The following is a 12,203-nucleotide window of genomic DNA, read 5'->3' as shown; positions in this document are numbered from 1 at the left end:
GATTTATCAGTCTACTCAGGCTTTAGTAGAGTTCAGTAACACTGAGATGAATAACTGATCAGCACAGTGATTTATCAGTCTACTCATGCTTTAGTGGAGTTCTCTCTATATAAATTATATGAAAATTGCTCCAATAATAGTAAAGGTCATAATTCTTGCCCTCCTCTCGCCTATGTATTTTCTGTATTCTGAATACATATCCACAGTATTTGTTATCCATTACTTTCACATTAATAGGTAAAAATACAAAAATACTTTCTGCTGTTTGAAAGGCGTAGTGTGATTACTCTTCTAAGAATTGACACACACATGCAGTCACACACTCCCTGAGCCAGTCCTGTTGGAGCAGTGTACAGGGAGAAAAGTGCACATGAGAGGACAGCAGGGAGAAAAGCAGGGCAGTAGAACAGCTGGGAGTCCACCAGTGACACACATGGATACCACACACACACACATATTTATAAAACTGCACAGCTATATAGTTCAGCTGTTGTCATGATTCCTGTTCATTGTCTTTTCCTTCATAAGTGGTGTGTGTGAGGGGGGCTGAAAGTGTTTTAGGAGGCAACATGCTGAGAAAACTGGCCACCAGAAGCATTTGCACAGAAGATGCACAATAATTGAAAAGGCACTCTCTGGACTTGCTGGAACACACACAAACACACTCATTTTCCTGCTCAAGTTAAGCTGTGAGGACACACACACACACACGCGCGCTCAGGCTTTGGAAGGATGTTTGCAGCTTAGCGCCTATGCTAGCCATCTAAAACCGCAGAGTGATCAGAGCAACACACAAACACATACACTATCTGAGTGACAGATTAGAAAATCAGTAAAGATTTCATTTCATGGTGCATCCATTACTGACACAAGTGCTACACACACACACACACACACACACACACACACACACACACAGCACAGCACCAAGACAGTAGGTACTGATTGATTAGTTCTGGATCACAAACTCAACTCCAGCTCATCCCAGACATGTTAGATGGAGCTCCATCACTCCAGAGAACACAGTTCCACTTCTCCACAGTTTAGTGCTGGGGGGCGTACCCCTCCAGCTGACACATTGCATTGAACATGGTGACCTTAGGCTCATGTACGGCTGCTCTGGAGCTTCGCATTCAATCTGCAGTGCTCTTCTATGGCAATTATTCAAGCTCTGTGTCTAGAGTTAAATCCCTGTGTCAGCAGTTGGTGCAAGTTAAATAAGGTTAAAATTCACTAATTACAGTTTAATTATAGTGTCTGGATACTTTGGACATATTTATGGGGGGCAGCTGTGGCCTAAAGGTTAAGGAAGCGAGATTTATACCGGAAGGCACCAGCACCGGCATCCACGGCTGAGATGCCTTTGAGCAAGGAACCCAACCCCAATTCCTCCCCGGGTGCCGACGTAGCTGCCCACTGCTCCATAGCTACAGGCGGAATGGGACACTCCAGAGCAGCTCATACATGAACACTGAGGTCATCATGTCTAATGACTAGCTTCAGCTAGAGAGGTATATAAAGCACTACAGCATGTGTAGCAGTGGAGCTGTGTGGAGCAGTGATGGTGCTCCTTCCAGTACTTTTCCAATACTGCAATGTACACTCTTAAAACTAAAGGTGCTACAAAGGATTCTTCACACAATGCCATAGAGCTGGGCTGCTTAATCCTGGTCCTGGAGATCTACCACCCTGAAAAGTTCAGATCCAACACAGCTGACTCTAATGCTCAGTTGCTCCTGAAGGCCTTCATTATCTGGATCAGGTGTGTTAGATTCGGGGTGGAGCTAAACTCGGCAGGGTGATCTTCAGGATCAGGATTGAGCAGCCCTGCCATAGAGGAACAACCGTTGTAGAACAACTGTGAAGACGATGTAAGGGTGCTGTACCAATTTAAAGGTGTTTACATGCACATATCATTTATAAAAAGGGTTTTATATGGATCCAAAAGTGGTTCTTCTTTGGTATGGCATAAAGAATCCTTTGTAGCTCCTTTATTTATAATGAGTCTAGTTTATCATACTCTCAGAATAACACAGCACTCTTTTCTTTCCTCTCTCTCTCGCTTGTTCTTGTGGCATCAGCAGCGCCTGCTTGGACATTTGGTGAACACTTGTCCTTTACATATGATCTCATGCATATGACTGAGTGCAGACAGGACTGTTCTCTGCCCAGACTGACTTGGACAAAATCTCACATTAACACCTATATAATGCAAAACATCAAGGAGGTAAAAATGTTCGCTGCACACAAACACACACACACACACACACACACTGCGCATATGTGTGCCACTGATTTGCATTTACAGCATCATTAGAAGCTGATCTGTTCGGTGTGTAGAACAAACACACACACACACACACACACACACACACACACTACGAACATGGTGTTTTCATTAGATGCTAAGAATAGCGCAGTAGATGAGCTGAGATAATGGGATCAGAGGAATGGAAAGAGAAAGCTGTTTGAAAATAGAACAAAGTGAAATGTTTGGAGTGGTTCCCCGTCCCATTACACACACCCTGTCATCCCTCACTGTGCCTCAGTGTGTCACTCTCTCTTTCTCTCTCTCCCTCTGTTGCACAGACACTCTCAGACTTGCACATAGTAATGTTGCTCTCGCGCAAAAACGTTGCGCTCCATTCTTGTTGTTTTGCTCTTTTGCAGAAGTCGAAAACTCCAGTGTGCGCTGTGTCAGACTTTCATGATGGATGGACTGATAGAAAAGCTACAAAATTTTTAGAGTAACATCTTTTTACACTGACTTCCGTTAAAAATGAAGCATTTTTCCTTCTCTTGAAGGGTTGCCATTGTGCAGATATCAGTTTTATCAGTTTTAACTGCAGCAAATACTTCTAAAAATACTTTAAATACTTCTGTTTTTATATCTATGACATATTTCATATTCCAAAATAAAACCAGTGAACTCCTCAAACTCTAAAGGCTTATCTAAACGGTCCAAATGAGACCATAGAGCTCCATAGCAGTTTTGTAGCTGCATCACAGGAGCTTAAATCATTTACAGTAGTTACTGAATAATGCCTTAACACCACAACAACAGTAGTAGTAGTAGCCGTAGTAATAATAATAAAATAATAATAATAATATAATAAAAATTCAATTGATAAATAATTACATATCAATTAATATTGAAGGAGTTACAGTTGTTAGGTGTAACCTAACCTCCGACCTGTTATGTGTTACAGCCGTGTTACATAATACAGTACACATGACACTCTATCTGTTCCAATCTCTCTCTCTCTCTCTCTCTCTCTCTCTCTCCTCCCCTCTCTCCAGCAGAACAGAGCAGTAGCGCATGACTCTATTTGACTCTCTGCCTCCCTCTCCATCTCTCTGTCTGCCTCTCATAACACATGTTCCCTCTTTCTTTTCCCTGCAAAGTGACACAGCTCTCTGTTCTACTGTAACGCATGCCCCCTTATTTAAATCCCTCTCTCTCCCTCTCTCTCACTCCCTCTCTCTCTCCCTCTCTTTTCAGTAAGGTGTTCTCATAGGGCACGTGCAAGCTGAGCTGTGGCTTTCAATAACATACATCATTATTCACTGTATGTGCTGAACACTCACAACCTGTATTTTTTTTTTAGTGGAGTCTATTTTTGGCTCCATGTGCATAGAGGTCTGTGTGTGTGTGTGTGTGTGTGTGTGTGTGTGTGTGTGTGTGTGTGTGTGTGTGTGTTTGTGTGTGTCTAAGCTGAGGATTAATAAATTTTCCCCTCAACAGAGCACTGCCTCCTGGGACATGAGGTCTCTTGGTAAGTAATAAAGCAAATTTAGAACATGAAGAATGTGAGTGTGTGGAGAAGGTCACTAGAGGACAAAACAGTGATGTATGCGTGTGGGTGGGTACGTGTGTCCAGGAACTGATCCCCAGAACCGAAAAATGCACGCAAACGGAACACGCTAACACTCAGAAATAATAATTAACAAAACGCTCCATTTTCTCATTGTTTTAAGAGGCCCACATCCTAAGAGTTCGTTTTCCTTTTTCTTCTGTCCTTCAGCTCAAATCATGACCAGCCTCACTTAATTTATTTATTTTATTATTTTTTTAATGAATCCTCCAGCCTGAACGAAGCCTCCAGAATGGAGTTGTTTTAAAAATGTTAATTATATTATTATTATTATTATTCATTTCCCTAAAGAAACTGAAAGCACACAAGTTTCCTGCTGCAATTGCAAGAGGCGGGACCTTTCTGGTGACGTCACCATGCAGCCTGCTTAGACTGATCCATCTATGTGACCCATAGGCTACTAAGAAGGACTTTTCATAGGACAGTCCTAACAAGGACTTGCCCTACCCCGGCTGTAGCTGCCTAGGCGGCCCAAAGACTTTTCCTTAGCTGCAGTCCAAAGACTTTTCATAGGACAGTCCTACTAGTGACTAGCCCTAATCCCTACTAACGAGATGGACGGGGCAAAGCTTCTGAACGGACAGATATTGTACATGTGAATTCAGTGGACCTGTGACATCACAAAATCAATTAAAACTGATGTTTTTTGAAGACTAGCCATAAATAAGTTATATTTCTGATTGTTAATAATGATTATTAATAAATATTATTATTCAGTAATGATTTCAAATGAAGATTCCTACACACCAGGTAAGCCTTTGCCATTTGATGCAGTAAGGTTGTAGAGGGTTCTTTAAAGGTTGTTCAAAGTTTCTTTAGTAATAGAAGTGATTTTATGTAGAAGCACAGCGACTCAAGGAACCATTTGGATTCCTAGATGGTTCATTGAATGGTTAACGGGTTACTTAGACTGGTAAGAAAAGAAAAAAAAAAAACTTTTCTCAATGGTTCTGTATAGAACCTTTAAAAAATGGTTCCATGCAGCATCTAAAAAAGTTCTGCTGCCAGTTCTACAAGTCGAATCACCCACTACTATAGAACCCTTTTTTGCTTTTACAGTGTACCAGATCAAAAGTGTTTGTTCTTTTCTATCTTGTGTGTGTGTGTGTGTGTGTGCATGCACAGTGATGAGGAGTCTGTGATGAGGCACAGGGATCACAGTGATCGGGAGCGGGAGAGGGAGAGGCATCGGGCGCGCAGCAGTAGAGCAGAAGAGCGAGAGGACAGATATCGCGAGAGAAGACACAGAGATCGCAACGAACGCCACAAGTCCTCACGCAGGTGCACACACACTTTGTACACACTGTTCCACAGTAAAACACACACCAACACACATGCAGCTCTCGCATTTGTGGGCTAGAGCTAGTGTGAGTATGTCTGTTTGCCTACACTGCCCGTCAAATGTTTGGTGAGCCTCAGCTTTTCAATTGTCAATTATTATTATTATTTAGTTTTTTTTAATAAATAAGGATTTTTTTTTTATTGACCTTTAAAATAACTTACGACAGTTTTTCATATTAGGCATCTGTTTAGCTGTGTTGTTTGATATTCTTTTAATTCCCTATAGCCCACACATTGTACCTCTTTGTTGTGATGTCAGCACTCAAGCCTTTCAGCTGTTTAAACAACTTGGGGGGGGCAAAAGAATCCTTTTTTTTTTTTTTTTACAAAGTGCCTTTGGAAAAGAAATAACATCAAATCAAATCTGCTCTAACTATGACTAGCATGAAGCTGTGTGCTGCAGAACAGGGGTGTTCCTCAAATGTCTGGCTGCTGTGCAGAAGCAGTCCTTCTAGGCAAGACATGAATGTAAAATTCGGTCTCAGCCCTGTATTCATTTAGTTATGACACTAATTACTTAGAAATGTAAAATTGTACATCAAAGCAAACTTTTTCATTCAGACCCCTTGAGGGGCTCCCTTCACATCAAGGCCCTGATTAATGAGTTCCAGGATTCTCCCGGCTGGGATGCCCCCGTTACATAATGTATCCAAAACTAGTGAATCCAGTCGGGTCAGTGAATAAATGGGTATCGCCAAAGTTGTTGTTTAACGTATACAAAGACATGCTAGGATTTGAAAACCCTGTCGAAAATATCTATTGATGAATGTTAAAATATCGAAAAAAAGGAAAGGAGCAGGAAGCTTCCGATGCACCGCCACTCCACTGACTGCTAAATGTTCCTGAAGGCTTTTACAGTCAAGCAGGGATTTTGATGTGCCTTTCTAGTAGTCCTATGAGCAGTCCTCTTAAAGCTTTCTTAGTCTTCCAGGCCTCAACTTGACTTCTGTCATTGCTGTAAACTGTAATTTCTTGATTACATTACGTACTGAGGAATCGACTACCTGAAAACACTTAGATTCTTCTTATAGCCTTCTCCTGCTTTGTATGCATTTTGCATCGCCTGGACTGTCCCAGCGGTGATTGTGGACAAGCCGTAGCTCTAACAAGCTAATTAGGGTCTGAGTCATTGGTGTAAATTTACCTTGGCTTAAATCACATTTCCTTTTTTCTCTCTATAATTGTACAAATCACATACAATGCACTAGTATTTCCTGAAATACTTAAATAAATGTTTCATATTTTAATGTATATGCCTTTTGGAGTTAAATCTGCAGCTCCACAAAGGGTTTGAAACTAAGTATTCATAATTGACAGCGGCTGTGTATGAAAATGCTTTTTATTCCTACACTATTTATCTGATTTGAATGGTAGTAAACTGAATGTGTGCAATTTGGGCGAATAGTAGAGTGGTCTCCTTATTGACTTGTGTTTAGTAGTGTCTAAACTTAGAGATATCTTTGAATTTTTAGCCTATTCAAACTTGCTGAGGTTATTCTTGGGTAAATAGCAAAGCAGTTTTGTAAGTCGCTCTGGATAAGAGTGTATGCTAAATGCCTTAAATGTAAATGTAATGTAACTTGCCCCGGGACATCACAGATGCATGTGTAGATACGCGAGCACACTAGTCAGTTGTAGCGGATTTGCAAAACGATCATTGTGGGCAAAGGACTAAATTTACCTGATGTCCAAAAGGGCATGATAATAGGGTACCGGGTGAAGGGTGCTAGCATCTCTGAAACTGCTAACATCTTGGGATGTCGTTGTAGCGAAGAGATACCAAGGATAGACTCCACACTGAGTGCCCCCCAATGGCATAACAGTGGTGCCCCACAGGCCATGGATGCCATGGAGGGGAACGACAATTCTGGTGGATGGTACAAAGCAGTCAACGCTCCCCAGTAGGCTAGTTAACCTCTACAAAGAACACCTAATAATACAGTCCATGCCACAACATCTCACTAGCATCATCCAGGCCAATGGTGTTTATTCCCACTATTGACATGTAGGTGGTCATAATCTTCTGATATGACTGAGATTACATTATTTATTTCACCTCATACAGTGGGGAAAAAAGTATTTAGTCAGTCACCAATTGTGCAAGTTCTCCCACTTAAAAAAATGAGAGAGGCCTGTAATTGACATCATAGGTAGACCTCAACTATGAGAAAAAAAATTCAGAAAATCACATTGTCTGATTTTTAAAGAATTTATTTGCAAATAATGGTGGAAAATAAGTATTTGGTCACCTACAAACAAGCAAGATTTCTGGCTGTCACAGACCTGTAACTTCTTTAAGAGGCTTCTCTGTCCTCCACTCATTACCTGTATTAATGGCACCTGTTTGAACTCGTTAACAGTATAAAAGACACCTGCCCACAACCTCAAACAGTCACACTCCAAATTCCACTATGGTGAAGACCAAAGAGCTGTCGAAGGACACCAGAAACAAAATTGTAGACCTGCACCAGGCTGGGAAGACTGAATCTGCAATAGGCAAGCAGCTTGGTGTGAAGAAATCTACTGTGGGAGCAATAATCAGAAAATGGGAGACCTACAAGACCACTGCTAATATCCCTCGATCAGGGGCTCCATGCAAGATCCCAGCCTGTGGGGTCAAAATGATCACAAGAACGGTGAGCAAAAATCCCAGAACCACACGGGGGGACCTAGTGAATGACCTGCAGAAAGCTGGGACCAACGTTACAAAGGCTACCGTCAGTAACACACTACGCCGGCTGGGACTTGCTGTGCCAGACATGTTCCCCTGCTTAAGCCAGTACATATCCGGGTGCGTCTGAAGTGTGTTTGGAGGAGAGCGAATGCTGAGTTGGCAACATCATGCTTTGGGGCTGTTTCTCTGCAAAGGGACTAGGACGACTGGTCCGTGTACATGAAAGAATGAATGGGGCCATGTATTGTGAGATTTTGAGTGCAAACCTCCTTTCATCAGCAAGGGCATTGAAGATGAAACGTGGCTGGGTCTTTCAGCATGACAATGATCCCAAGCACACTGCCAGGGCAACAAAGGAGTGGCTTCGTAAGAAGCATTTCAAGGTCCTGGAGTGGCCTAGCCAGTCTCCAGATCTCAGCCCCATAGAAAACCTTTGGAGGGAGTTGAATGTCCGTATTACCTGCCGACAGCCCCAAAACATCACTGCTCTAGAGCAGATCTGCATGGAGGAATGGGCCAACATACCAGCAACGGTGTGTGCCAACCTTGTGAAGACTTACAGAAAACGTTTGACCTCTGTCATTGCCAACAAAGGATGTATAATAAAGTATTAAGATGTTTTTTTGATGAATTTTTGTTATTGATCAAATACTTATTTTCCACCATTATTTGCAAATAAATTCTTTAAAAATCAGACAATGTGATTTTCTGATTTTTTTTCTCATAGTTGAGGTCTACCTATGATGTCAATTACAGGCCTCTCTCATCTTTTTAAGTGGGAGTCACAATTGGTGACTGACTAAATACTTTTTTCCCCACTGTATGTGCTGTGGCAGACACTTAAAATAATGAAACATATATAAGGACCTGGCTTCAACAATTTTAGGCTAAACTCATTGCAGATAGTAGGGGGTCCCCAGACTGTTGGTAGTCTACAGTGTGACCTCATGTCCTGTGTGCGTGTCCCCCCTCTCTTTTACACCTTCCTCCATCTTTCTCACTCTCAGCAGCTACAGCAGAAGAAGGCACGCTAGCGACGATGGAGAGAGCCACAGGAGACACAGGCACAAGCGCTCCAGACACAACAAAGAGAGCACGGAGCCCAGCGAGGAGCACAGCGCTGAGCACGAGAACCATTCAGAGGCCACTGAATAAGCCAATAGAAGACTAGCTCTGTTTTCAACTAATAGAGAGGTCTTCATTTATTCACACTTAAGCCCAATATCCAAGCACTGGCCAAGGAGGGCCATTTTTCATTTGGGCCAGTGGAAGGTCAGGCTCATACAGAGCTGGTTTATGTTGCATTTTAAGCTGTTCCAGATGAACTTGTTTATAGATCTGCTTTATTATTAGTATTCATTAATTTAGTAACAACAGAGCAAAGCAAACGGGCGAAATGCTATCAGCTGTTTTACGTTTATTTAAGTTTATTTATAATAATTTAAGATGATTTGAAAGATCCTTTTGATTATTTGAAGATGAAAAGATGGATATTTTTGTTGTGTGAATGTTCATTTTGTTGCAGTAGGAAAACAGTATTATAAATAATTTCATAAAGCAGCTGCACGAGTGTGATAATTTGATCGAGCCATTAGAGCAGATTAGTAGACGCTATGATCCTGACTGTCTGTTCCTCTCTCTCGCATGGTATGTTTCTCTCTTTTCACACACACACACACACACACACACACACACACACACACACACACACACACACACACAAAACCAGTGTAATTGTATCTCAGTTTAGTATAGTTACTTTTAAAGGTGCACTGATTACTAATTGGTAACTTCATGCAAAGTAGTACAAACTGACTGAGATATTCCTATGTTTTAACAGTGTGTGTGGGGGGAAACCAGGAGCCACCGGTGGTTCTGAGGAGTTTAAGAGGTTAGGTGGGGGAAAAAAGCATAGAAGATCTTTGGTGAGACGCAAAACACCTAGTGCACCTGAACTTTTCACGAGGCAGTTTGCATCAGTAACACTGTGACCCTTTGTACACCTGCTCGCTTCATGAAACTAGTATCTGGATTATAGCCTGATAAGATAGCCATATGCGTTTACACTCAGGAGTCAAGTGTGTTTACACTTACACTAGCATTTTTATGTGGCTTGGCCTTACCCAGGTGGAAACGGGGCTCTGTTAATGACCATAACCCTGCACACATCACTCCTTGTAGAATGATTTTATTGATTATTTAACCAAAGGTATCATCAGATACAGTATACTACACAAGCCAAAAGCCTGAGACACTGGACCACACAGCTTCCCACGACGACGTCCACACATACACACGTGCGTACACGCACACACACACACACACGAAACACACTTCCACACTCCACTCCCTCAGTTCATGTCTCTTAAGAGTAGCAAAATCAGCAAGGCCGCCAAAATCTCATTGTTATAAGCATAGATATCCTTTTTTTAAGAGCATATGAACAATATTTTTATTTTAGTCGACTTCCATTGTTTTTTTTATTTCTCATAATACTCACTAGAGATTTTTTTTTCCTTAGCGACAGCGTCTGAAACATACCAACACAGACGAGAAAAAAAAAATGCTTGGCAAACGTGTCTCCATGCCAACAGCTGGAGAGAATGCACCACCATCAGAAATGAAGAAAGCGAAGCCAATATCCAAAAGGCCATAGGAACAGAGAGAAGTAAACAAAAGAACGAAAGAAATAGTCGTCATAGTACAAGTGTTTGAATTCATTCCAGACACCAACGCTAACGGTAAAGAAATGTGCGTCCACTTCAATGCATGTTCTAACATAGAAACTAATGGAGTTGGCAACTCGTGTACCCTTCCCACCCCACAACTACTCAGAACCATCCTAGTTCAACCAACCACATTTCCCAGAAACCCCCCTCCTCTCTCACAAATCAGCGATGCACACTTCCAAGTATGTCTTGCACAGTGCCCAAAGAGGGTTGCTTATGTACACTTTCTCATGTATCCTCAGATACCCTCCTCATAATGTGATATAATGTTCTGTCTCGGTGCTTCTGTATCTCTGGTGACCTCCTCAGCAGGTATTAGCGTCTTTAGCTCCACTTTCAAATAACGTATGCCAGTGGTGGAGTAACTTTTTTTGCGTCTTCCTGTGCCTAAACTGCATGGTTGGCGAAGGCAGGGTCAAGTATCTATAGTCCCAGACAGCCAGCGAAAAGGTGTCCATATTATCATACAGGCTTGCAGGCTTCAAGCCTGATCAACCTTCCACGCTCTCTCTATACAGCATCCCTTATGAAAGGCCTTGTCAGCCACTTTGAGGTGAGTCCCCTTTCTGAAGAGAGTCTGTCATAAGCCCCGCCTTTATGAGCAGGAGTCCGTGTAAGCCCCTCCCGCCTGGGCGAGGCCGATGCGTCTCTGCCCCTCCTTTCAAAGGTGGGGCAGTCCGTTTCATTTGACCTGCCTACCAAGGAAGTCCATGTCCAAAGCCCTGTTCTCTGTGGGCAAGGGCTGTGTGAAGCCCCACCCTCCAGTGTAGGGTCAGTGTGATAAGCCCCTCCCCCATGCAGTGCGGACCTATAGCAGGCTGCCGGGCCAGGAAACGATGGTGAGGGTGATGCGCCCCCTCAGTTCCTTCAGCAGGCGCACCAGGGCTGTGTGGGTCATTCCCCAGGTGCTCTTTCCGTTCACCTCCAACAAGATATCCCCACAGCTGAAAGAGGAGAGAGTGAAAACCAAACATCAGAGATTTAGTGGCTCTAAAAAAGCAGAATTGGAATGAGAGAGAAAACAGGGCTGTAGAATGACACGCTTTACACCAGGGTTGATTTTGACATTTATGTCCTGGAATCTCATACAGTTTGATGATTTCTCTTACTAACAAATGAACAAAATCAGTAATGCTACCAGCGCTGAAGAGCCCTGCTTTCACTTTTTTTTTATTTTGATGGTCGGCGGTCACTGTCGCCACATCTATTACAGATTATTGATATAAATTTTTTTTTGTGATATTTCTCCTGAGATGATGATCAGTAGTGTTAGAGCCATTAGCTGGGCCAGGGTGGGCACAGCAAAAACGTGCATGAGCTTAGTTTGCACCCAGAAACAATAATGGCAAAGGCACTTTAATATGCTGTTGGTTTTTTCAAAAATAGACTTTCAAACATATATTTAGAAAAAGCCTTTTCATCTGTGTTTCAGGCCCATGATAGCAACAGTAGGACATTGGCCTGTGGTGCCTAATCATAGTGCTGCTGCTACTGGTTAGGGTTAAGATGAACTTGGCCCATTGGATGAGCTCCACTCTCCACATAGGAGCACTGTGTAGTTCTATAATTACAGACTGAAGTCCA

At 42.4% G+C, this 12,203-nt stretch overlaps 2 protein-coding genes across 7 annotated transcripts in view; one reads left to right on the top strand and one right to left on the bottom strand.

The window, feature by feature from the left end:
- Window positions 1–9,414, top strand: part of fip1l1a (FIP1 like 1a (S. cerevisiae)) — a 38,779-nt gene extending 29,365 nt beyond the window's left edge. Inside the window, exons 15-16 of one of the 3 annotated variants that reach the window (XM_072682668.1) lie at window positions 5,001–5,156; window positions 8,901–9,414. In XM_072682668.1, coding sequence (XP_072538769.1) covers window positions 5,001–5,156; window positions 8,901–9,045 — 301 coding nt within the window. In that variant the 3' untranslated portion in view covers window positions 9,046–9,414. Of the gene's footprint in view, window positions 1–3,745; window positions 3,777–5,000; window positions 5,157–8,897 lie in introns of those variants that run through there. The other 2 variants (XM_072682667.1, XM_072682669.1) reach the window with 2 other exon arrangements.
- Window positions 9,415–10,062: 648 nt separating this feature from the next.
- The window catches only part of lnx1 (ligand of numb-protein X 1), a 61,035-nt gene continuing 58,894 nt past the window's right edge, over window positions 10,063–12,203 (bottom strand). For all 4 annotated transcript variants that reach the window (XM_072682663.1, XM_072682662.1, XM_072682664.1 and 1 more), the window contains one exon: window positions 10,063–11,563. In XM_072682663.1, the coding sequence (XP_072538764.1) occupies window positions 11,428–11,563 (136 nt within the window). In that variant the 3' untranslated portion in view covers window positions 10,063–11,427. The remainder of the gene's footprint in view (window positions 11,564–12,203) is intronic.

Source organism: Salminus brasiliensis, chromosome 1 (assembly GCF_030463535.1).
Source record: "Salminus brasiliensis chromosome 1, fSalBra1.hap2, whole genome shotgun sequence".
Classification (NCBI taxonomy): domain Eukaryota; kingdom Metazoa; phylum Chordata; class Actinopteri; order Characiformes; family Bryconidae; genus Salminus; species Salminus brasiliensis.
This window is presented reverse-complemented; position numbering and strand designations above follow the sequence as displayed.